The sequence below is a fragment of the Coturnix japonica genome, chromosome 1, assembly GCF_054131305.1.
Source record: "Coturnix japonica strain WE chromosome 1, WE-NBRP24, whole genome shotgun sequence".
NCBI classification, from domain to species: domain Eukaryota; kingdom Metazoa; phylum Chordata; class Aves; order Galliformes; family Phasianidae; genus Coturnix; species Coturnix japonica.
In genome coordinates this window covers 105439031-105466209 of record NC_140663.1, presented here as the reverse complement: position 1 = coordinate 105466209, position 27179 = coordinate 105439031, and the positions used below count along the sequence as shown (strand labels likewise).

Below are 27179 nucleotides of genomic sequence, written 5' to 3'. Positions count from 1 at the left end.
AAATTCTTTTTCTCTAATTACTTAATTCTCCTGTAATGTATTATTTTTGAGTTTTCTGCTTTTCTTCTTGATTCAATGAGTTATCTACATAAAGGAGTAAAAATTCTCACTCTTACTATCCTGGCTTAATCTATTCTGACTTCATACCGTGTCTTACTACGTGGCCTCTTTTATTAACACAGGGATACAGTTGCCATTTACTTATATATCAAATCATTTAAGGTTAACTATCCTGCACCTAAAGCATTTACTGATACTGAAGTCTGTATTCTAACAGGACAACTGAGGAAATATGATGCTTTAACTACTAACAGCAAACAGTAGTGAAAAGATGCATCCTTCTAAATTAATAGTAGTTATTATGTTTTAATTAAGTGATTTGATGGAATGGAAGAAGATGCAAATCTTGAATGGCCACTTTATTGTCATTCTTGAAAAAATACAGGAAGAAGTCATCTTTCCTGATTAAGATTTCTAAACAAAGCAGTATTCTGTTTACTTAAACATAATTCTCCTTATTCCAGTAGAAAACCAAACCAAACCAACCAAACAAACAAAACTTTTCATCCATTTGAGGCAGGGAAAAAAAAAATAAGAAGAAAAGACAATTCTACCAGCTATTAGAAAGATAGCTATCAGATTCCATTCAGGAGAAGGGCATTTGAAAACCACTTCTGTTTGTGAATTATGAGATTTCTTCAGGGGGCATAAGAATGTCATAAATAGGCTAACAAAAACTGAGATAGGCAGATAACACAGGAAGAAATCCAGGTCTATCTAACAGTCGGAGATCAGTATGAAGATGCAAACAATGTAAAAAGCCACCACTGTCAACGTATTTGCTCCTTTAATCACCAACTTTAACCCAAAGTCCATATGTTTTGTGCTACATAGGTATATATGAATCTCTGAGAAAGAAAAGACAGTAGAACTTCTGTTTTTGTTTTTGTTTTTGTTTTGCCTCAACATAATGATGTTTCTTTAAAGATATATATTTTTTTCTTGCACAGCCAATGTGAACAAAAATATTTTAGCTTTTTAGAAGTGAAATGGCAGATACAGTGTAGTGTTTATCTTTCTTTCTTTAGAAGACTCAATACTTACAGGGAAAGAAAAAAACAAAAATTTCATCTTACATCTCAGTTTAAGTGCACAAAAGATCAACAGAAAGAAAAGCTTACAGTTCAAAGCAATTGTTTACATGATGGAATTATAACTACTTTTTTATTTATTTATGAGGGGAAGGATTTGTAAACATTTATTTTTCCTTTTGTTAATATATGTGGATGTTACTTTTACGGAAATGTTTTTAAAAGGTTATTGACTGGATCTTTAGTTATTTAGATGGATAAACAGGTCTACAAAGCTCCATTACATTCAAGAAGGAAACTCCGACCTAAATTTTTAGGAATCTCTTTTTTGACCAATAATCCATTTTTCAATATCCACATAGAAAAAAACAAACAAACAAACAAAAAAAAAACGTTCGCAAATACCTGATAATTCCACTGTTTTAAAACCACTACCACTAAACCTAATCTACACAATATAAAAAGACAGCTTGTACTGAAGATAAACTGCTCAGTAGAGAACTACTGTCCAAATACAATCCTGCTTTCTGAGTTCCTGCCAACTGAAATAAGAAACACATGGAGACTGAAGACATATTAGCATAGAGTACAATTAGTATAAAGAAAACTCATACTGAAAATATGGTTCACACTTCATTTCTGTACAACCACAACTATAGGTATGAAACTCTAGCATAACAGAATTTAGCAGCAGCTCATTCATGGAGTTAAAATCATGGGTTAATACAATAGTGCCAAAAGAAGGTAGTAATACTTCCATTTAATATGCATATAACCACTTACAAGTATGATTTTTCATCTTATGTTTTTCAGAAATATACTAAATAATAGAGTCTTCACTGACTAAATATCAGGTTTGGAATGCATTGTCAACACAAAAATCATCTATTTCTTTTAAATAGGATCCTGCCTTCTAAAAAAGCCAGCACACCTCATATTTAAGACATCTAAAAACTCATGCAGACACACACACATTCCTCTCAATAATAAGGAGGACGGTATAATGAAAGTGTAACAGATTCTAAGAGCACCATCTCACCATTTATTCTTCACTGAATTCTCTTAAACACCAAATACAACATTTGTTCTCTTTATTAAGATTTTTGGTTCTCTGAGAAGAAAAACTCCCTGGAAATTGTCCAGACACTCACTATGAAAATTTTTACTGTAGACATCTTTTCAAATTCAATATATGCAGAAAGATGTCAAATAGAATCAGTGTAACTGACCTTAGATCTCTGTAACAATGCAACACTTAAGGGTTAGTAGCAGTCAGATTTCTTTTTCAACACCATTTCAATATTGTTAAGTAGCTGCACACTGGAGAAAAAAATGTCTCGTTGGATAACAGACATGCCTCAGAAAGTGAAGCGCCTGACTTACCTGCCACTGTTTCATGAGCTCCCGGACCATTTGGGGATCCTCTAATGTCTTTTCCTTGTGTGTAGCATCCTGCAGGACATTAGCAGTTGTTTCAGCTTCCGTAAGCCAAGCGAGGAACTTTTCAAGGTCCAGGTAGAATTCCTGCAACATCAGTAGGGCTGATTCCAGGGCGGCTTCCCGTTCACTAACTCTGTGCAATACAAAGAGTCAAATGAAGCACACACATGAAGAAAATAAGCATCAAACATTAAATCAAAAATATAACAAAGACACACTGTGCATTTTTCACTTATGAACCCAGGTAAGTGTTTGCAGACGCATTAGTTACAATGATATTCTCGTACTGTGCTTTTGGCAAGTAGAGGCTTTTTGTGTTTTCTTTTAAAATCCTTTCTTCTTAGAATAAATAACTAAAAACCAAAGGAAATAGCTACTTCATTGTTCAAAAAAAATCATACCTGAAAAATACACAATATAAAAAAATACCCTACTGTTTTTATCAAAGATTGTTTTCTAATTTGTCATTAGGAGTACTGTAGCGAAGCATGTTTATTTTTAGAAAGCACAAAATAGTTCCTGGCCTCTGAACAGTGTGATGAATTTAATTATTAGTTTTTAAGGCTTGAAGCCTGTGGAAATTGCATTCAATATGCCCTAGTAACTCTAAAAAAGTGCTACTGTTTTTGGTTTTTGAATTAAAAAAAAAAAAAAAAGAGACATGAATTGTAAAATCTCTATCATATATGTGATAAAAGAGAGTTTTTAAACATTAAACTTTAGTGAGTATCTAAACTGTAATCCAAAAGCCCCAGCAATTCTGGTGCTGACAATTCTTATAGTACATTTGTGTTGTATCAGCATTTGTGTGGAATGTAGGCATCCTACATGTAAACACCAAGATTTTACACAAACAAGGATTTAGAGAAGAGAAAAAAAGTGTAACATCCTGTTCATTACTATGAGTTTGTCAAGTCTATTAAGCCACTGTATTACATGCATATTTGTACAGTATGATGACTGAATAGTTTTTGAAGCTCAAAAAACACTTAGTAAAACTACATGATAATTTACACTACTTCATGTAGAAGTAATGCAATTTGATACACACCGATATTTAGTCTGCGCACATATGGTGATCTGGATATTTATCCATAGACTTGTAATGCAGTTACAGTTGCTTAGATTAACACTAAGTTACAAGAATTTATCAGACATAAAATTTCTAAAGTGGCAATTAATTGTCAATTTATCAGATGAGACCAAGAAATTCTTAAGTTTTAATCTCTGTTTCAAATTGTGTTTTTCAGAAACAGTAAAATCCAATAAGTAATACTATCTTACCAAAAGCTATTGTATTAGCTAATATAAGAAAATAACTAAAAAAAAATTGAGACAAGATTTGCCAGGTGTCACAAAGAACATGTTTTTCTTACAAACATATATGTAAATTGAAACAGAAAATGTAAGAACAGAAAGATTCAGTCAGTTGAAGTACATGAAAGGACAACCTCTCAGGCCTGTAGTTCCTTAGGTCCTCCTTTTGATCCATCTTGTAGACACCTATCTAGGTGTCAGATTAGCAAGTACTCTAGTACTCTAGATACTAGAGTACTAGTTAACTCTAGATACTAGATACTAGTTAACTCTGTTAACTCTAGTAACAATTTCCTACAAATACACAGTGAGGAGTTTAGGGGGAAACAAAAAAAAAAAAGGAAAAAAAAAAAGGGGGGGTGGAGGGGGGTTGTTGTGGGAGAGGATCTCAGGACGTGAAGCTTCTGCATATATAAGAACACAAGCAAAAAATAAAGAAGAATTATTAGAAGTATTACTCTGAATGACCATTTATTTTTTAGAGAAACTTACAGACTACATTAAAAACAAGCAAAAACACAAAAAAGCAATTTACTGATCTGAGTAAAGAAGGAGGTTTTAATTATGAACAATCCACCAGTAATTCTACAATACCCAGAAATCTTATTGCCCATCTTTCTCACAGACTACAAAAATCTTCTGCTTATCTACAAACTTCCTAATACACTCAACAGAAAATATTTGGTACCTTGCATTTTAAATTTTGCTAAACCTAGCTTTCATTTACATTAATAACTCTACATTGTATCAATAAGCTTCACTTTACTTGGCTTTCTAATTACTTCAAAATTATGAGTTTAGAATACAGAAAAGGTCTAAAAATGAAGAGTAAAGCTGAATATAAAATCCAGCATGTGGTAAGGTAACACATAAAATTATAGAAACCTAAATGTATATATTGAACAAGAAATTATTGCACCAAAGCAAATTAAATCTGTTTTCTTGTTACCTTGTAACATCAATATATGTTTAATTTTTTAGTAAGTGCTAACTGTAAAAACGGAACATGAAGCAGAGAAACTCTGAATAGTACAGACACTATAAAATACTGCTGCAATACTGTAAGATGTTCACAGGAATAATGATTTTTAACCAGATGATCCTTCTTTTCTCTGTTCTACTGCAATACAAAATATCATATCCCTGGGAGAAATACTGACGGTGGAATTCATCTTATTTTGATCTAGACACTCAGAAGACAGGCAACAGCACTCTCCCTGCAAAACACAGAGGCAAGCATTTCTGGAATTTAATTCCTCCTCCTACCTCTCTGTCTCTACAGATTTGTTGAACTAGATTCAAGGTCATTTTTTTTTTTTTCCTCTTGAATACGTTGCTAGGTTACATGACTAACTTACATATTATGAAGCTTAAAATTTACACAATTAAAGGCAGATGAGACAGTCCACAGTCTAGTCTGGGTGCCAATTTTTACGACCAAGTGAGATCAGTGACAGAGAACTGGCCAACTCTGATTATCACACATTTTGTTAGACAACAGAAATCACGATACTTTTATTTGAATGTATTGGCTGAAAGCTTCAAACAGGAATGAAGTGAAAGCATGTCAGATGAAGTAAGTCACACAAAATGTGCAAGTGTGAACCTCTGTATTCATGTAAAAAGGTTAGCAAAGGTTGAAAAAAATAGCCTCTACTGCAAGACACATACAATAAGAAGAACTTTTAAAGCTGGAATTTGAAGTATAGCTGTTAAAGAAGCTAAAAATGTTTGAGAAGATAAAAAAAGTTAAAAATGAAGTTATCTGCAGTCTGTATGATATTTAAGTCTGTAAGCAAGTTACTGTATTTTTAACTAAAGTCATTATCTGTATTGTGTTACACAAAATCACAGAATCATAGCAGGTTCCCTACAGGAGCTTGAGCAGGAAAGTGTCTGGTTCTGAGTATTTCCAGAGAAGGAAACTCCATAACCTCTAGTCTGGACAGCCCATTCCAGTGCTCTGTCACCCTTACCATAAAGAAGTCCTACAATAATTGAAATGAATAATTCACATTCTTTGAAAATCTGTTTGTAACGCTTATTTACCTTACAGTATATTAGGCAAGAGACAGTGCTTAATGTTTCCAGATGCTCAGTTAAAAGGAAACTGTTAAGTGCAGTGCATTATGCCAATGTACACTAGCCTATGTACTGCAGAGAATGCATACAGGAACGTCTTGAAGATGAGTGAGCAGAGAAATATTTATAGTGGACTAACAGAAATGTATGTTCCGCAGGTGTTTCTTTAAGGGTGATAGAGTGGAGAAATACAGCATCATTCAGCCTTCAACAGATCACTAAATCACACTTCCATCTGCAGGCTGTGGTGATCTACTGTTATTGCACTGCGTTGTAAAATAAAACAACCTGGACTACTGGCTGGCAAAACATCAGTAAAAGGTTTACTTCTCCTCTTCATGTACCTTAGTGTAGAACTGTATTTTCTCCTTTTTGACATTACTATTCTACACAGTAGGAGAAAAAAAACCCAACAACCTATTACTTGAATTTTCTTTTTCTGGGGCCAACTATCACATGACAATTCGAATCACACATATTTGCCTACTAAGGCTGGAAGCAGTTTATGCCTTTTCCATGAGGATTGCTGCACTTCTGCTGGTATGACAAAGAAGCAACTTCAAAACTTTGTTGTAAGATTTAATTTTTCTTACAAAATACAGTTAAACTCTTACTAGTAACTTTTCTTCAACTTCCTTAACTTGAACTGATAATGAAGCAAACATAAAGAGGTAGAATAATTTAACCTCTGGCAGAGTGGAAACAGTAGGAGATGTCACAGATAAGAAGAGAAAATGACTACCAATTTTCAATTCAGAGATGTAACATGAAATCCTAAAAATAACTCCTACTTGATAGCATTTTAATACACAAATTCAAAATAAACTATATGAATTTATTTTTGGACTTCTGCTTAGAGAAAGTTCCTTCCAGAACCTAGCAATTGATATTTTATAGTGACAATTAAAGTTATTATATGTTAATATGTGACTGATTATCAAATTAACTCTGATATGCCTCTGAAAACTCTTTCCAGAACACTCTGAAAACCATTCTCTAATTCATGATCTGAAAGGGTTATTCCAAGTTGACAGAATGACTTTTTCTAATATTACCTGTATATAACTCCATCCTTGAAATTACTTCTGTGTAGCAAAGATAAGAAAGCCGCAAAGTGCACCTAAGGACAGAGCTACAAAACTGACATCTGAATTTCTCCAGAGACCAGAGTTCAGATGTAGCTGACTCTTAACCAGAGGCTCTTGGTTTTCGCTGTTCTGGGTGAGGAACCAGGAAAGCTTTGATGTGCCGCTACAGAACTCTGAACTCGAAAGATTGTCTCTCAAGTTTTTTCTACTATTTTTTGCTTTTGTCCTTTCATGTAAAGACTAAGGGACAAGCCTGATGAAAAATCTACTTCTAAAAAGACAGAAGTAGCCTTCTAGAATTCTCTGTCTGATCTTTATCCCTGCTAATACTTCCCTGAAGACAGCTGAGGTGGAGAATTGAAGAGAAGGAAAGATTTTATTTCATTGGTGGAAAGATTTTTGAACGAACCAGAAAAAAAGCCCTTGTTGGGACCTGAGGAGAAAGTTCAGTCACCATTCCACTGATTCAGCCATTTGAAAAGGATGCCCACCACTTTCTATATGCATTTATTCACTCACGTTTATGTTTTGACATTGTGATCCAATGATCTACTGGGATGCAGGAAGGGAAACGTAAAAGAGTAGTTAAATGCTCTGCTAAGCAATATGCAATTTTTTTGTTGTTGTTATTTTTCCTCAGAAAGTTTTTCTATTGTAAAACTGCAGAACATGAAAATACATTATAATAACATGATTCTGGTGTTTATGTACTTAAGAAAATGAATGTAGCAATAGACAAAACCTGTTTGTTTTAATACTGTTAATTGGCTGGCTTGTTTCTATACTTATCACAGTTTTCTCAATATAGCTAGAGTCTTTGAGAAAATAACAAAAATAATTTAAATAAACAGCATTTTCCTTTGAACTCATCTCTTTGTTATTGAAGACACTAAAGCAATTGAAAAGCATATATTTGAATTCAGGCTGTTCTTTAATTTTCTTCATCAAAGTACCATTGATATTTAATAAGAAAGAAGGAATAAAAGAGGGAAGTTATATATATCCACAGTGTTTCAGATGAACACTGGATATTAATCCACCATTTCTTCTGCACCATTATTTGTCACACTGAAAAGGGCTTCAAAAACCAAAGGAAATATCACACACTAGAGCACAAAATCACATACACACTTTAAATAACTCATTTTAAAACAAGCACCTGCTGATATCAGTGCAGAGAACCTATGATATCACAGAGGAAAATTCCTCGTTGGCCTTTTCTAACTAAACAGATCATCTGAATACCTTTAAAAACTCATTTCATGTTATGTTTTATTTTAGTGAAAACAATTTATATTTACTTGGGATTTCCTACCCATTAATAAAACTTAAGTAAAACAAATCATTTTCCAGAGAGGAAATGTTAAGAATTAATAAGTTTTTTTTTTTCCTTGTTTTTTTTTTTAGTTTTTTTTTTTTTTTAAAAAAAAGAGAATATAAACAGCACACAACTGTCACAGTTGACACACAAACTATCATTAAAGATGACTTATAGGAACAGAGCAATGTTCAAACACGATATATATATACTTTTAATAGCCTTCAGTCTGAACTTCAAATGTTTAAATTCCCCAAAACAAAATTAACTGAACTCACAGAACGATTCCAGTCTAATATTCTGTATCATCTGAGTAATGTTCCAAGAAAACATGGGGAGATAGGATTTAACAATTCTGTTATTCCCATTAGATAGAGTAGTCAGAGAATGAAGAAATGCTAAAATCCAAACCATTCAGACAGAAATGGTCTCTTATTCTAACAAAAGAAGGAAAAGTTATTGTTCTGATCAGGTCCTCTTCACACTTCACAGTCTATGATACTCGGAATTATGTTTTTCCTTGGATCCCAAAACATTACATTTTTTTGAGATTCCAACACAGTCAACATTGTCATCTCACAAGAAGCATATTAATTACTCAGATATAATTTCTTAAGATACAATCTTGGCTTTCTAAGACATTGAAGTGGAATTAAAACTGATTATGAAAATAATTGGGTTCTAAAGGCACTTGTTTTCTTACTCTTAATTACTGTAGAAAACTCAATTTAATAAGACTATGAAATGCACTGATGGCATTACATAAAATCAATTAGGGCTCACAAAGGATACTATTAAACTGTTAGTGCAGATTTCATTTAAAACTGCAACCTCTGAGAGCTGAGCTTTGTGGCCCAGTAGAATAGCGATTTGCTGCCGTTCAAGAGAAATAAGCCTCAGTTTCCAGACTGGAAAGCTTCCCTGGCAGCACTTACAGTTCTAATTGCATCAACTCATGTTAAGTGGCAGTAAAACTAAATAAACACCTATGTAACACATCATTTTTCCTTCTCTAAAACCAGGATCTGAAACAGTACTCACATTACAAAAAGATGCTATGAGATAGATAGACTGGAAATATTTTAAAACAGCTATTGCTAAATCAGTGTATTTTTACACACACAGAACTGCTAAAAACAGAAATAAAAAAAGATGGCAGTCATTGTCCAGCTGAGTGATATTTAAGTCAGAATCAAGTGATAGCCAAATCTGGTTAGCATCCATATAAGAAAGGGTATACTGTATACTGTCTCTTATCTTGATAATCTAATACCATAATACTAGCTGTAAAGAATCACTCGATATCTTATATATGTAGTTATTGTTTACTATTCAGGTGTTAGATACCTTCAGAAATCTGAAACTGAATAAGTTCCTCACAATAATAAATTACTGGGATTGAAATAGTCCTGATGCAGTAACAATGTAATACAAAAGGAAATATAACTGGAGGTAATATGAAAATGCAGAGAAATACATAACAAATGATATTATGGAGCATCTATAGAACTGGGAAGAAAACAGATATTTAGTTCTCTTGAGGTCATATAATTAAACAAACAAAAAAAATAAATAAATAAATTCAGGGCCATATTCAGTAAGTTCAGGAAACATTCACTGCATTCAGTAGAACTCAATAAACGTTTGATATTAAAACCTTCCAGACAAATTCCTAATGTCACTGAAGTGACTTCAAATGGAATGAGACATTTTGTGGTAGTTCTACCATTATTACCTTAACTCTTTTTTCAGATAAGTTTCAAATGGCAAAAAATTCTTAGCAGAAATATCCATCAAAGAACAATTGAACATTTTAACAAAGTGGAGACAGGCATAAGTGCACCAGAACATTATGTTGGGGAGTGAGGAGGTCAGACTATTTGTTTACGGAACACCATGACACAAGCAGATATACCCAAAATACTGTATTCTCCTATGCAATTCTGACCCTTTTCTAAATGTAACTCTTAAGCAGCACAGTATTTTTGATATTTTCTTCCACTACAAAAAGCTTTTAAATAATTATAAGCTGATTGATCAGTTGAAAATATGCCTGATTTGGCTTGCAATTCAGCTTTTTGGAATCACTCATATAAGAGTCTTCTATAGATTCCAGATAATTTATCCAAGGCTTAGGGAGATGCATTTTATTTCCTTAACCTGTTCTCAAATTAATTTCCAAATTTGTTCACAGAAATAGTTTCATAATTCTATCTATCTTCAACTAATTGAAAGAAACCTATGAAGTACACCGTAGTGTCTTCTAAGGAAATATAGCTTTAAATTTCCTGTTATTTATCTAACAGATATATTCAAAACAGTCTGTATATAAGATGCATTAATGAACACTAAACTAGCCTGTATGTGAGATGACATTTCGAAATATCAGGGTTTTTAAGCCTATTTTCTTTGTAGAAGGAACTTAGCTCACCTTTAAAAATAATTCCTTTCCACCTAGCTGCTATTTCTAAATAGAAAGCCTAACTCTTGTCAGCTCAAAGCCCCCAGATGCAATTGTATTTGACACAATAGACATCATCAAAACTTAAGACCAAAATCTGGTTGGCAGTCTTCATCTCAGTTCTGCTTTCCCAATTAGCTGAAAAATTTCAGTCCAGATCATCTTCCAGGAAATATGTTCACATTTACAGTTTTTCAAAGGTGAAATGGCATGGCAATATATTTGAAAATACTAACTTGATAATCATTTTATTTTATGTTTTATTTTATGAAAAAAAAAAAAAAGAAAGAAGAACACATTTATATGATTCTGCAAAAATATAATTCTCATCCATTAAATGCATATGAAAAGCATCAAAAAATATCAAAAATTATCTATGGATATTTTTCCAAATGAATAGTTTTGAAAAGTTCAAAAGAATTCCAGCCTCCATCTGCCCTTCTATTCATTAGGAAGAAAATAACATAGCTTTTAACTGTGATATAGTTAGAAAAAAAAAAAGTAACTTCCGATTCTGAGAAATGAGTAGTAGAAAACATTTTAAGATGTTAATAGAGAAACAGCCACATATTTGGTTGGTCATTGAAACACAGAACGGTTGAACTTGGAAGAGACTTCTGGAGTTCATCTTGCCCTCAAGCAGGGGTGCTTCAGTAAGTTGTCTTGATAGCCTTTCACTGATTTCCCTTGAATATGTTCAAGTTTCTCTGTACTGTGGAACCTGGAAATGAATGCACAACTGTGGCCTCAGCAGCGCTTAGTAGGGGGAAAAGACTACCTCTCTCCACCTACTGGCAACACTCCTAATACACCCAAGGTACCACTTCATTTCTTTGTTAAAAAGGTACACTGTTGGTGTTCTCTGTGAACCCCAGAGCCTTTTGCCAAGCTGTTTCCATCTGGATGGCTCCAGCCTACCCTGATGCCAGGGGTTATTTCTTCCCAGGTGCAAGACTTGGCACTTCCCCTTGCTGAATTTCATGAGGTTGCTGTAAGTTCCTTTCTGGTCTTCAGGTGCCACTGGATGACAGAATGACCCTCTGACATATCAGTCACTCCTCCTAGTTGTGTCATCTGCAAACATGTAGAGAGTACGTTCTGTCTCTTCAGTCAAATCACTAACAAATGGTTTAAATGCTAATCTAGGATCAGATCTTGCATAGACCTCAGAGGTACGCCAGTGTTGTCCTTCAACAATTGTTCATGACACTAATCACCAATCACTAATTGGGCTTGGCTATTCAGGCAGAACATAGGTTCACAGGGGTTGGAAGGGATATCAAGAGATCATTGAGTTCTACTGCCCTGCTAAAGCAGGTACCCTATAATAGGTTGCACAGGTAGGCATCCAGATGGATCTTGAATATCTCCACAGGAGGCGACTCCACAACCTTGTTGGGCAACCTGTTCCAGTGTTTTGTCACTCTTTCTGTAAAGAAGTTCTTCTGCATGTTTGTATGGAATGTCCTATGTACAAGTTTTAGGCCATTTCTCCTTCTCCTATCGCTACAAACCACTGGGAAGAGCATCCATTTGCCACCCACTTCCTTTTACATATTTATAAACATCAGTTTTCTTTCTTTTAAAATAAACTCAGTCTTCTTTTGTCCAGGATGAACAGACCCAGGTTACTCAGCCTTTCCTCATATAAGAGATGCTTCAGGCCATTCAGTCCACCTCACTGTTCATATTGATTATTTGTTTAAACTATATCCTAGTACTACAAATGTTTCTTAGAAATCAGATTAGAAGAGGTATGCAATCAACAAGAATAAAATAAATGTAAAACATTAAAAATCAGAGACAGCTTCTCTCAAGATAATAACAAGAAAGTAAGCTTTTATTATTATTATTTATTATTAAGGTTGTCCCCGAGTAAACACTAGAGAGAGCTGCCTTGTGTAGGAATTAACAACAAAGTTCATCTATATTAATACAATTATTAGTTATGCATAGGTGAACCACAGAGAACTTGTTAACCTTCCTATTCAAAATGCATACAAATAGATGTATAAATGCATTAGCGATTAAAAAAAAAACCAAAAAACAAAACAGCTGGTAGCATTACTTAATCTATTCAATTCTGCCTTCACAGTGAGGTGTGTGTGCAAGACAGCATATAAATAAGCCAAAAAATTGTTCTACACTATTAGAAAAGACCATCAAAAATTCCATGTTTTAAAATAGCCACAGATCTCTAACTTCTCCTATTGTACTGAATTATTTATATATACTGTACATATACACATGGTAAAATTTTATCTACAAGTAAAAAATACTAAGGGTTTAAAAAACTACATATTTTCAAAGACACATGGCATTACCACGACACATTGTTTTTACAGATTTTTAATATATTTATATAGCATTTTGATTTATTGGAGTAATTCATATAGTCCTTTCTTGATTATGCACACCTTTGATCTAAAATAAAGTCCTGTTATCTGTTATCCAGTGCCTGCAATACAGTTTGTCTCAATTGCTTGAAATGCTTAAATATTTTAAAGAAAACTCTATGTTCAAAATCTGATCGTCTCACGCACCACAACTTACTTGAAATGACAACCTGAACAAGAGCAGCTTATTTATCTTACTAATTTTAGTAGCCCCAAATATCAAGTAGTGACAGTATTCTAGCAAATATAATATGACTAGCTTACTTGACACTGTCCAAGCTAACCATGTCATACATATAGCAAACTGCTGATGACACCACCCAAAATATAGTAATATTGTTACCTTTAATATTTATGGCTAGCTAAATGTTGCCCCTCCACAGACAGACAGTACACAAACAAATACACATTTAGAAAGAGAAATCACATAAAACACATAAATACTAAGTAGTTGCATTTCAATCATTTTTGGACAGAAACAGAAATGAAGCCTTCTATGAGATATGAGTACTCAGATTTCTGCTTTCATGTGTAAACACAAATCTGGATTTCTTTAATAAGCGTTTTATGGTCCAATAAGATCCTAAGTATTTTGGGAGATGTACTTGCCAAATCTGTATTTGAATTAATTGAAACAAAAGATGAAAATGATAATAAAGAAATATTTTTACTATCCACAGGTAAAGTCCCTATACAAGAAGCTATTCAGGAGTCATATCAGGGAGGCAAAGTTTTGCTGCAAGAATACCTTGGATAAAACAAAATAGATTGAAAAGTTATAATACACTCAAAGGAAACATTGTTCAATCTTGAACACTGGGAGCTTTTGTACTCGGTTTTTCCTTCAGTGCATTAATTAACCACTAGGAAAAGGGTCTGAAGAGCAAGGTGAAAAATTTACTTAGGTTAGTCAAGGAGGAAGAACTGGATAATTTAAGATGGTATGAATTATCAGAAATGTGATAGCAGAAAGATTCAAAATAGACGTGCCCCAAATACCAGCCACTACAGAGAACATTGTTAATAGTACTGAGTTCTGGACTATCTGTAGCTTTGAAGAAATTAAAGATTTAAAATCAAGAAATTTAATGAAGATGTGAATAAATACCAGCACCTGAAAGATCAGTGGAAACAAAAATAGGTAGTAATATTATGTCCATATTTAAATCCATTGTACACAGTCTTCACTGGAGACTGGATGGATTTACGGTGCAGTCAACAAGAATGACATGGAGCTATTGGATAGGGTCCATAAGGAGGGCCATGAAGATGATCAGAGGGTTGGAAACGTGCTCCTGTAAAGAAAAGCTGAGGGAACTGAACTTCTTCAGTCTGCAGAAGAGATGGCTCCATTCTCATTGCAGTTTTCCAGTTCTTAAAAGGAGCTTATAAGCAGGGAGCAGAATTTTACATGATCTGATAGCAATAGAACAAAGAGGAATGGTTTAAAACTAAAAGAGAAGTTATTTAGTTCAGATATTACAAGGAAATATTTTACTTAAAGAGTGGTGAGGTATTGAAACAGGTTGCACAAAGAAGTTGTGGATCTCATTCAAGGCCAGGCTGGACAGGACCCTTGGCAGCCTGATATGGTGGGTGGCAACACCGCCCATGATAGAGGGCTTGGTATTATATCTTGAAAGTCACTTCCAACCCAAGCCATTGTATGATTTCATTAATTCCTTTCCATCCTTTGGAGTAAATCCACACTTATGAGACTTACAGTTCAGCTATCACAAAAATATAAAATAAAATAATAAAATAAAATAAAATAAAATAAAATAAAATAAAATAAAATAAAATAAAATAAAATAAAATAAAATAAATTATTAAAAAAAAAAAATTAGGGGATGAAAAAAATGGAGCCTAAAAGATAGAAAATACGGTTTAAAGAGATAAAACTAATACTTTAAAAAAGAAAAAGAAAAAGTGGACCTGTATCAATTCATTGCCGCAGGGCACTATTGTTCTTAGCTGATACATATCAGCTACATAACTGATTATGTCTTTTGTACAAAGGATGAATGTACAGACATGTCAGCTAAAATGGTAATTCCAGGACCTACTATTTCTTATCATTCGCAGGAGCTATTATTATAGTTTGCAGGGCATATAACATTTAGTGGAAGAGAAAGAGCTCCACATTTTTAAAGTTGTCAGGGAATGTAGCACAGTGCAATTAAATTTTGGGTAATGGTAAAGATGCGATGCATACTGAATGCTAAACAAAATGAACATACCATGCATTTCCCTTTCACAAGTTCCCTGCTTCCTTTCTGCTTCCCTTTGTAGGTATTAGGGATGTCCTGAAAGCTTTACTCTTACATCTGTGGGTTTAACATCACCTTTCAACAACGATTTCTCACCACCCTTATTTGAAGGCATATAAGAATAGTACATTTCTAACTCTGTTTTGCCACTTCCCTCTGTTTTGGCCAGGATGAGTCAAAACTTGACCCTCTTGCTACCAATTCTTATCAAGAAAGAAAAAACTCATTGTCTGCTGTCAATTACTTTGTCAGTTTATACAATAAAATGTGTGGTCCAAGTTGAAACTCAGAGAAATAGAAAAGGCAAAAAATTCTTTTATAAAATAGGCACAGTTGGTGACAACATCCAGGAGATCAAGGATTTACCAGGCAGACTGAATGGTTCTTTCAGTTAAGAGTGTGACTGATAAGGCTGTGAGGGAAAGGCTTATACTGTCTGCACTGGAGCTGATCAGAAGCTAAAAAACAACAGAACACCAAGTGCAAGCATTGCTTGCAGTAGCAATGGAACAGTCTGTAAAAAAAATCCCATTGAAAATACTGGGAGAAAACTAAACAAGGACATCATGAGAATAATAATGCAAACAAAAAATGACAACTAAGGTCAAATTCCTTTGTGCTGGCACTCTGCTAGTCCATCAGCTTTATTAATTTCTGTTCAGTTGTTTGTTTTAAAGGACACGAAGCCTGATAAGATGTCTATTGAGAGGAAAGGAAAGGCATTCATTTGTTGCAATAGGCACTGGATGAGAACAATAATCAGTTTGCTAATTTATCTGCAGTCTAACAGGAAATAAAGATTGGACTTTCAGGGCACAGAGCACTAGCTTCTTTTGTTGATGAAACAGAGACCAAAAGTCTCAGAGCTCTCTTCTGAAAATCTTACCTTTAAGAAAAAGAACACCACATTTGTCTTAATTTCCTAAAGGATTAAGCACAAAAATACACATTTTGGTTTTCTCTCACAGAATCAGGCTTACTCGCAGCTCCCTCAGTACCTGGCTCCTCCTATTCCTCCTATGGATGCAAAAGAATAAGAATCCTAGGGACTGTTTCCATAATAAGTTCTGAACATAATTCATGTTAGTACACGAAATTGCTCTACACTTAGAATGCTGTGCTGTAAACTATGTAAGGATTTTGTCCTCTTGGGTTGCACTATAGCATGACACCTGTTTCGTTTGCATAACAAAGGAATACAGTTCAGCAGAGTAAATACAAACAAAGCAGTAATATTTACTTTCACTTTAGTCCAAAATAAAACCAAGAATGAGGAAAAAAAATGAAAATGGAAAAACGTAACAGTGTGAGCAGTAAGGAATGGTCTTTCAAATATTATGCTTCAGCTTCTGCTTAGTTTAAATAATTGACTTGCTTTCAGTATTTGAGGCTAAAGGTCTCTTTGAGAAATGTCAGTGCTGTCACACTCTCTAATTTTCTGCAATGAAATCATTAACATTGAATTACAGTTAACAACCTAACCCGCTACATTGTAAGTCAACTAAATTTGTAAGCCTAAAAATGCTCAGCAAACCACCTGCAGAACAAATAAGTTGAACAAAATGTATTTAAGAACAATGCCCCTTTTCTCTTAGAGGTTATTTCTGTTTGCCTATGTGGACTCAGCAAAACTCTAGATGATCTATTGCCTTTCTGGGAGTAATAGAGTTTCTTGCTCACAGATGTATCTATTCAAGTGGCAGGGGCATTCAGTTTATTCACACCGATATTAAGATTTAAGAAACTTGTCACTGAAGTCACAAAGTCCCACAGATTCTTTTAGTAGAATGCAGACACTACCCTTTCCTGAAATAACTCAAGAACACTTTTTTTCCCCTCCCTTAATAGTAAAAAAATAAAAATAATTTAAAAAAAAATCCTCAAAATCATAGGAATATGATCACAAAGGTAAAACTGGCCAATCAGACCAATCATGCCACGTGTGCTTTTTCAGTTCTACCCATCAGACTTTTGAAAGCACTGCACATCCAAGACTTTCCTCTCACAAACCAAGCTTTGGTACCCTCATTTGACTTTGCATCTTGGATCTGCATACCAGTGGGAGTGCTATAGAAAAAGTGCAGGCAGCTGAGTGGAAAACAAAGTAAGGTGAAAATTAGAATGTAACCAGTCAAGATGACTTTCAAGAAGTCAGCTTCAGACAGAGTTTACGTCCTTCTATATATTATCCTGTAAGGAGCTGAAACGTCATCATTTGTACAGTTACTGTGAAGAAAAAAGGATAGAACAATGCTAAGTGATGTAATTGCTGACAAACTTGAGATTGTATTTTCTATGTAAATATTTGTTTTGGGGTGTAGGCAGTTAGACTGCCTTTCACACAGGTATCCTATATTTCGTCTATCACCATAAAACAATCCTTCTCCCTAAATATCTGTATTTGGTATAATTTTTAAATATTTGTAGAAATGCTGAGGGGTGATATTTAACACAGTAAAACATGAAACAGTATTTTACAGGAACATTAACAAAGGAAGGAAAAAAAAAAGCAAAAAAACACCTTAATCCTTTATCTTTAAAGATACTAATATTTTAAACACAAAAGTCTAAATATTTTCACATCACAAGAAGGTAATAAAGGCTTGGTAAATTTCAGAATTTACCAACATTAGCAACTGCTGGAGAGAAGCTTTGGGGAAGCACAAACTGCTACATTGAGGAAAGCAGGCAAATTAGTTTCACAAAACTGAAAGGAGTTCTGTACGTTTTTGTCTGAATTGAATGGCTTTTATAAGCAAACAACAACAATAAAAAAAAAAAACAACAACGCACAACTTAGTTTCTCTTCACATTCAACAGAACTGTCAACAGGGCTACATTACTTCTTCAGATATGAGGATGTATAAAATTATGTACCCTTTAACACAGTATTGGATGCATTATCTGAGACTGAAAAGTCTTGTTTCATTTAACATGGTTTCTTCTATGGACCGAATGAAAGAATTTAAATTCTTATAGAATCAAAAATAAGCAAAGATCTCAAAGACAGTACGTGGCAAAACCCTAAACTGAAATTTATTTTCTTAAATTACAAATTGGATCAATATTAACATGTACTATCAAAGTCTCTTACAAAATAAAATAATTGCCCTACAATTGCAATGCTTTCCAGCAGTCTTTGCAGATTTAAATTATAATCTATTGTTAAGCTGCTGTGGATAACCACTTTTGGCATGACATACTGGTTATAAAAGGCAGTCAGTAATGTATCTACTTTCCTGAGTCTCACAAATTGTTTCAAAGACAATAAAAAAACACAAAATATCAATATGAAGAAAAAAATAAGTATTAGCAATTGTTGCTTGTTAAAAATCAGGATATCTACCTGGAACACTTGACCAATATCCTGTTTATCTGAGGTTTATGTTTGTATAGATTTCTTGCTCACATTCCATTAATACAGCTCCATAGCCAGAACAACTATAGGCACAGAAGTACAGGCAAGGTTCTCATGGTCATGAACATTTTTAATTTAGTTGTTTCACTGCACTCAAATAATGCATGTCTGCACAAAGAAATTTAAAAGCTGTTTATGCCCACGGAATTACACTGATTTTAGGAATGCAGATCAACCCTCAAAACAGAGAAAGAATGGAAAGAAAACTACTGAGCTGGCTTGAAGCATCTATAAGAAGTATATGTTAGTTTTTAAAAATAAAGGTACAATAATTCTTTCTTATCAGCAATCCAAGCCTAAATAAACAAACAATAACCTCTTCAAAGATGTCTTCCCAGAAGGTAAAAGTGCAGGTACACTGTATAGCTCTCCAGAAGAATAGTCAAGCTGTCTCTCTAAATATCTATTGTACAAGTATTTTTATATGTACATATACAAATGTACATGAACATATTTATATGATTTTCACTTCTCATGCCCTGAAAAGATACTTTTTATAGTTTGACTGATGTGTGCATCCTGTCTCATCCCAGGAGCCAGAAAAGCATCTTGAGCAGTAAAAGCCAGTAAACACATGGAAGGCAGCCAGAAGTTCCATCAACATTGAGGATGGGAACTTGTAGAAGATACAAATATTTGAAGGTGCCTCTTACACAAGTGCTGGGTTGGAAACCTAAGCAATTCTCATAGTATGTATGCAGTTATCATCGTAATATATGCTCCATTTAAGAAAGATATAAGTACCTTTTTAGTTTAATATTAAAGTTAGTGAAATTTAGATGCATTTGGTGGATTCCCAGGAAAGGAACAATTTTAAGCATGTTTTTATATTTTATAAAATAATTATAAAGAGAAGGAGACCTATTTTACAAGTCATTTTGGCTTTTGCCCAGATGATCAGTTCATGTGCCTTTAATGTCTCTCCGTGGTCTCAACAACTAAAATAAAAAATTAAAAAGCAGCTCTGAGTGAAACAAAAGTGAAGCCACAACCAAACACTCATGAACTCATCTAATAAAGAAGTTAGAATGCTATTTGTTATATTTCAATGTTATAAAACAAAACAGTAAGTCTAAGGGTAAACATTTAGCAATCAGCTGCAAATCTATTTAAACAAAACAAAACACAAGCTGGCAGATGTTGCCTTAATGACTGAAAAACTTCCTTTGGCTGAACTATTGCCAATAGGCAAAGAGCAACACTGCTGCAGCTTGCCTGCCTGTTGTTTTACTGATCTGTTACACGGGAAGGAGGGTTTACACTTTACACACCAACGCTCTGTTTTGATATTAATGGCTAGTCAGAGGCAAACCACATCAAAACAGTCTGATACACGTCAATTCTTTTCAAAAGAAAATATGCACAATATAATTCAGTCATTTGAATTAAGGATACAAGGGGATGAAACAACATTCAGCACATGAATAAGCACTGATAAAATTATTTCTAAAAATATCTGAAACACGGCCAAGACTATTTGGAATATATTTCTACATCACTATCTAGTCACTGAATGACCAGAACATTACCTACTCGTGGTCTAGATGAAAGTAATACTCAGTGATATATCCAAAATTGTTGCATGCTCAACTCAATGGAGCTAACTTTTCTTGTAGCCTGTGATAAACATGTCAAGTTCTTCTACTCAGAGAAAATATTACCTTATAAACTAAAAAGAAAAAAACAACAAACTACCCCAAAAAAACATCAAGACAATCTATTGAGAGCTGAAGTGAAAGGGGAGAAAAACAAAACAAAACAGGACAACATCAAAATACAACTATTAAATTAGCATTTAAGTCATCTGAAGACCCACAGATTTCATCTTCTTCCTCGGAGTTGCTTAACAAAACATCTTTAGAATGTTCTTTCAAGACCTCACTCAGGAGCTTCTCCATGACAAAAAAGATTGAGTACTGTTTGTTACAGAATTGATAAATCCACGGGTTCAGAAGGGCTCCCAAGTTCAAGCTTTTGGAAAAAATCAGTTTGGTCCATGTTTAAGAGCTCTTAGTGAAAGACAAATGTGACACAGACCTCAGAAAAGCTTATCAGCTACTGTTTGCAGCCTCATTTGTTAAGTTCCCAAATCCTGGGAAACGTTGGAAACATTATACATAAAACTCTTAATTTAAATACTATAAGGGTAGCAAAGTATAGTAACCAAAACCCACAAAATCCTAGTTTTACAGTTACATCTACAAGCTTAATCCTACTCTCTTGTACTTCTTAATAAGAAATGCCAACTCAGCTATCTAAGCAGCTCTTTTTTAAGCCATGAAATGTTTACTCCAGTAATCCATCAAACACAAAAGCTGTGAACAACTCTGGGTTTAGTAAAAACTTGCAAGGAGTCTCTTGAAGAATCTGTAATCTCTGTTAGCCTATGGTACTCAGCTGATTGCATGCAACAATAGCAATTAGCACATTAAAGAAGCATGAGGCAGACTTGCATCTGTGCTTGAACCATCAACAGACTTACAGATGCCTTCCTTGAATAATTGCTACTTGAGCAACCACTGCAGCAACAGCTAGAGCTTGAGAAGTACAAAGCTATCTCACCAAATGACAGTTATAGTTCTACATGCAGGCAAAAACAATTCCCTCAGTTCTGACATCTAACTATTCTGACTCACTTTACCTACTCATGGGGAATAGTTTTGAGCATGAAATATCCAGCCTTTCTCATGTAGGAAACCATCCATCCAGTTTCTTACGCTGCAGATAGTAAAAGACTTTATTTTTAAAATATAGCTACCAGCAATAAGGCTAAAATGACTACTGCCATTTTACACAGATGTATATATAAATATAAGCTATATAACATATAGCTTGTAGAAATACAACATATATAAGGACAAGCAAATATTCACTAAATGCTTACACTAATTTCCCTGTTTATTATTATATATATTTTATATAGTTTTAACTGTTTATCATTTAAACAGGTTTTTAAGTCAGTCACAAGCCTGCTTTAGAAAAAAATGCTGCTAGTGGCTCATTCATATACATATATTGAACTCATAAAAACTTGGTGTGAATAAATTTTTGTAGTCATCAATGACTTAAGTAACTTCCATTATGCAGCATCTTCTGAACTTATTATATATTTAAGAAAACAACTTTTCTAGCTTTCCTGATAGACCTTAATTAAAACCTATTAAAAACTTACATAGTTTTAGTTTCAGCTATAAGCTAATCCAAGATACAAAACTCATTAAGACATCATAATTTTTATGTATCTTATCCAGTGTACAATTATATAACCCCCTTTTTACTACTACAGTGAAAGTCATTTTTTATTGAGGAGTATTCTGATTTTATAGATTGTATATTGGATGATCCACGATTTGGTGACAAGCTGCAAAAATTGCTTTTAGTAAGGAATTGCTATCTACACGAAACACTGCAAGACTGTGAAATGTAATCAAGAATGTGATCAAGGATCTAATAAAAACTTCTTGACTATAGATTTGCTTCAAAGCTGCAGGATAACATTTCTACTTTGAGCCAGCTTCAATAGGATATGTCAGTAATTTTCAGACTCAGTTCATGACTCCAACAATATCACTGTAGTGATTGTGATGCAAAGATAGTACACTGAAATATGTTACTCTTCATTTTAAATGTTTAAAATATATAACCTACCAACTGAAGTTACCTGGCAACTGCTTACAGAAGAGGAGAATTGGAAGGAGGCAAATGTTATGTGAGACAATTAACTGGCATTCCAAAGACACACGTCTACAAAATACGAAAGAACTGTCATCATCCTTTACCTTTCTAACTGCATCCATTCCATTTTTAAAACTTTCATTGCCTATAATCTCCAACTAAAGCTGAACAGTGAATGTCAGTGAATTTTAACATCAAACCTAATAACAGAATTTATGTCCTACCTCTTATTGATTGTAGCCCATGTTGCATTAATGTTATCTGTCATCAGTTCTACTTTTCTTGTGTCATCTGCTGAATAATCGTGGAGCAGCTTAAGTGCCACGTCATTCACCACTTCTATATTCATTTGCCATTGTCGTATTTCTTTTGAAAATTGCTGAAAAAAAGAAAAAAAGAAAAAAAGAAAAGGATAAAACTCAGATTATTTTAAAACAATTACACACATACTATGATCATTGGAATAGCAGATGGATAATACTATCAATATAAAAAATAAAAGAAGGACTGATAGCCAAGGTTAGATTCTTTTTATTTATTTATTTATTATTTTTTCTTTTTTACTTTCAGTTATAAGACTGCAGGACAGATGCTAATCTCTGTGGAGATTAATCATCAGATATACTATATGTCAAATAAAACATGGCAGCTAAAACTGATAAATGTTAGCATGCTGATTGTTCTTTTTTTGCACATGAATGTATGGATGCATTATTATTTCTTCTACTTGTGATACTGAAGAACACTGAGATAGAAAATATAATGAAATAATATTCTCCATCTAATTTTCTTCTTTATAATGTGAAATAATACCAAAGGTTTAATAAATAATGCCAATGCTTTCCAATTTATTTCTTTTTAATGTATTGTCTTAGTGTATTGTTTATGTAATTAGTGCCACCTACTGGAATGACACTAAATCTGCAGTAAAGCAAAATTCAAATGGAAAGCCTAATATCTTTAGAATGCTAATTTATGATTTTTACTATTGAAATAAGCTTTTTAGATTTTTAACATTCATTCCTTTCTTTCTCTCTGCCATCTCCTGTTCATCTTCTCCTTTCTGGCCTGGTTCCTTCACCTGGGCCAGCTGCCTCACAGCAGCAGCAAACCAGGAGATCTGGAATACACTTTCAGCCAGAAACCAGATTTTGTGCATTTTTACTGTTAGCCGTTTTCCTCAGAGAAAATTTCTATATAAATGCACTGAAGTAATGCATTAAATCCATAATGTGTAACAGCAAAATGAAAGAGAAAAAAGAATCAATGCTTTACGTGTACTTCTGTAGTAGGCAAAAACTACAACTAAGTAATCAGTGGGACAATGCAAATGAAAGGAGACTGTTGAATTTGCCAGTAGAAGCATTAGGTTGTGTGTAAAAAAAGTTGCTATTACCGGAACACGGTAGGACCACTCCCATGACTGGAATGCTATGATAGATGGGTACAAGCTCTTCTGAAGGGATGGAAAAGAAAGGGTAGTGGTGTGTCCCTTTATATTAAATAGTGTTTTGATGCTGAAGAGCTTGGGGCTGGGAATGATGAATTTGAGGATCAGAGGGAATGGGACCATATGTCGCCTGTAGGGGCAACATTTTGGTGGGGGTCTGTTATAGACTGCCTAAATCAGGATGAAGAGAAGGACGTGGTACTCTATGAGCAGCTTGAGGAAGTTGCGTGATCACCAGCACTTGTTCTCTTGGGTTACTTCAACTTCCCTGATATATGTTGGAAACATAATACAGCTCAGAGGAAGCAGTGTAAGAGGTTTCTGGAGTGTGTGGAATATAACTTCCTTATGCAGCTGGTACAAGAGCCTACCAAGGGTGGTGCCCTGCTAGACCTGCTCTTCACTAACAGAGAACTTGTGGGAGATGAGAAGAACTGTCTTGGGCAGAGCGACCATGAAACTGTAGAATTCCCTATTCTTGGAGACGTCAGAAGGGTGACTAGCAAAACTGCTATCCTAAACTTCCTGAGGGTGGTTTTTGATCTCTTTAGGACACTAGTAGCATGGGTCCCCTGGGAGTCTCTCCTTAAGGGTAAAGAGGTCCAGGACGCCTGGATGCTCCTCAAGAGGTAAATCTTGAAGGCACAAGAACAGGCTGCTCCTGAATGCCGTAAGGTGAGCCATAGGGAAAGAAGACTGGTGTGGATGAACTGGGAACAACTATTGAGACTCTGGAAGAAAAAGAGAGTCTGTGTCCTCTGGAAGAAGAGACAGGCTATTTGGGGAGATTGCAAGGAAGTTGCTAAGGTATGCTGGGAGGAAGTCAGGAAGGCAAAAGCCCAACTTGAACTCAGATTGGCCACTGCAGTAGAAGAGAATAAGAAATTATTTTATGAATATATCAATGGTAAGAGAAGAACCAAGGAGAATTTCTATCCTTTACTTGATGCATACTTTATGCTCATCTCCTTCTATGACTGGGTGACCAGACTGGAAGATGAGGGAAAGGCTGTTGATGTAGTCTACCTAGACTTCAGCAAAGCCTTTGACATGGTCTCTCACAGTATTCTCCTGGGAAAACTGTCTGCTTGTGGCCTGGACAGGTATACCCTCCTTTGGGTAAGGAACTGGCTAGAGGGCTGTGCCCAACAGGTAGTGGTTAATGGAGTTATGTCCAGCTGGTGACACATTACAAGTGGTGTCCTCCAGGGGACAGTACTGGGGCCCATCTTGTTTAATAACTTTATTGATGGCCTAGATGTGGGGACTGAGTATGCCCTCAGTAAGTTTGCAGATGACACCAAGTTGGGAGTGTCAATCTGCTCGAGGGTAGGGTGGCCCTTCAGAAGGATCTAGATAAAGCTGGTTCACTGGGCTGAGGTGAATGGGATGAGGTTCAACAAGGCCAACTGCTGGGTCTTGCACTCTGGCCACAGTGCTATAGGCTTGGGGTTGAGCATCTGGATGACTGTTAAGAGGAAAGGGGTCTGGGGGTGTTGGTTGATGCTCAGCTGAACATGAGCAGACAGTGTGCCCAGGTGGCCAAGAAGGCCAATGGCATCCTGACCTGTATTAGAAATAGTGTGGCCAGCAGGAGCAGAGAGGTGATCATCCCCCTGTACTCAAATCTGGTGAGGCCGCATCTTGAATACTGTGTTCACTTTTGGGCTCCTCACTACAAGAAAGACATCAAGGCCCTGGAACATGTCTGGAGAAGAGGAGGCTCAGAGGAGACCTCATTGCACTCTACAACTTCCTGATGGGAGGCTGTGATGAGGAGGGCTTTGCCCTCTTCTACTAGGCAACAAACAGGACCCGAGGAAATGGCCACAAGTTCTATCAGAAGAGGTTTAGATTAGACATAAAGAAAAACTTTTTCTCTCAGAAAGTGGTTAGGCACTGTAATGGCTGCCCAGGGAGGTGGTAGAGTTGCTGTCTCTGGCAGTGTTCAAGAATTGACTGGATGAGGAGCTACAAGATATGGTTTAGTGGTTTGTTGTAGCAATGGTAATGGGAGAACAGTTGGACCTTGTAGGATCTTGTAGGTTCTTTTCCAACCTTGTGATTCTATGATTAAACACTAGATACTATCTGTCCCCAAAACCACAAAAAATACTGCTTGACTCTCTTTACTACTTTGCTTTAATACTTAAAATTAATAAATCTTTATGAAGAACAACTGTTATTCTCTCTAATTTCATGTACAAAAGTTATACTCCTCCTAAAATACCGTTTTGGTTCTGATAATAAATTCTCCACACAAGGCTGAACTTATACATGCAATCTTTGGTTAAACAGTATAACCACTAAATAAATTAAAAAAATAAAAAAGAAATTTTTGAACATTTTGTGTCATATACTTTCTCAGGAAGTCTCTAAGTTAATTTTGGTTAAGATTGGGAGTGAAACTTTGAAAAACGTACAGCAAGAGTTCTTAAATTTTTATTATTTTAATATTTTTTTTCCCCCAAAGCCCTTGCCTGTCAAAAGGTGCCTCATCATCTTTAGGTCCCCTCCATAACTTGAACTGAAAACATCTATTTCCTCTCTTTCTTGTGTTATTCCTTCAAGCTGGAGCAGAACATTTACTGTGCACCAGATAACCTCAGACACCAAGACAAGAACTCCATCATGCATTTAGAGCAAGAAACTTTGTTTTTATCAATCTAACATTAGGAGGAGACTACAAACTCCCTGAGAACCTCTTGAAAATGTTAAGTGCAGCTGAGCTAAAGCTGCTTAAATAATTTTTCTAAGTTATTCTCTCATAAAGTATGGAGCTGTAGTCAGGAGCAGTGATAAGTGTGATGAAAACCACCAGCATTCCTTTGGAAAAGATAAAGGCTGGAGGTGCTTTAGAAATAGTTTCTTAACTGCTTCCCTGTTAGAATTATGTAGATATTTTTAATTGTTAATTTTTATGCTCACATTATAAAATCTATTAAAACAAAATTAAGTAATGTTTACAGAAGTTATCATTTGTAGGTCTATTATAGCAAGTATCCATTCTGTAGTTACATGTATTAATCTTTATCAAATACTACTTTTCTCTCCACCTCACAATATATATACACATATATATGCATACTACTACTTCTTTCCAGCTAGAACATTTCATCAGATTGGCTGTCCACTGCTTTACAAAGAAGTTTTCTCAGCATTTTTTCTGTATT

General features: G+C 34.7%; 1 protein-coding gene across 42 annotated transcripts in view; it reads right to left on the bottom strand.

Moving 5' to 3' along the window:
- DMD (dystrophin) overlaps window positions 1–27179 on the bottom strand; it is a 1121556-nt gene that overhangs the window by 225824 nt on the left and 868553 nt on the right. For all 42 annotated transcript variants that reach the window (XM_085549559.1, XM_085549432.1, XM_085549489.1 and 39 more), the window contains 2 exons: window positions 22781–22935; window positions 2475–2664 (listed from right to left, as the gene is read on the bottom strand). In XM_085549559.1, coding sequence (XP_085405685.1) covers window positions 2475–2664; window positions 22781–22935 — 345 coding nt within the window. The remainder of the gene's footprint in view (window positions 1–2474; window positions 2665–22780; window positions 22936–27179) is intronic.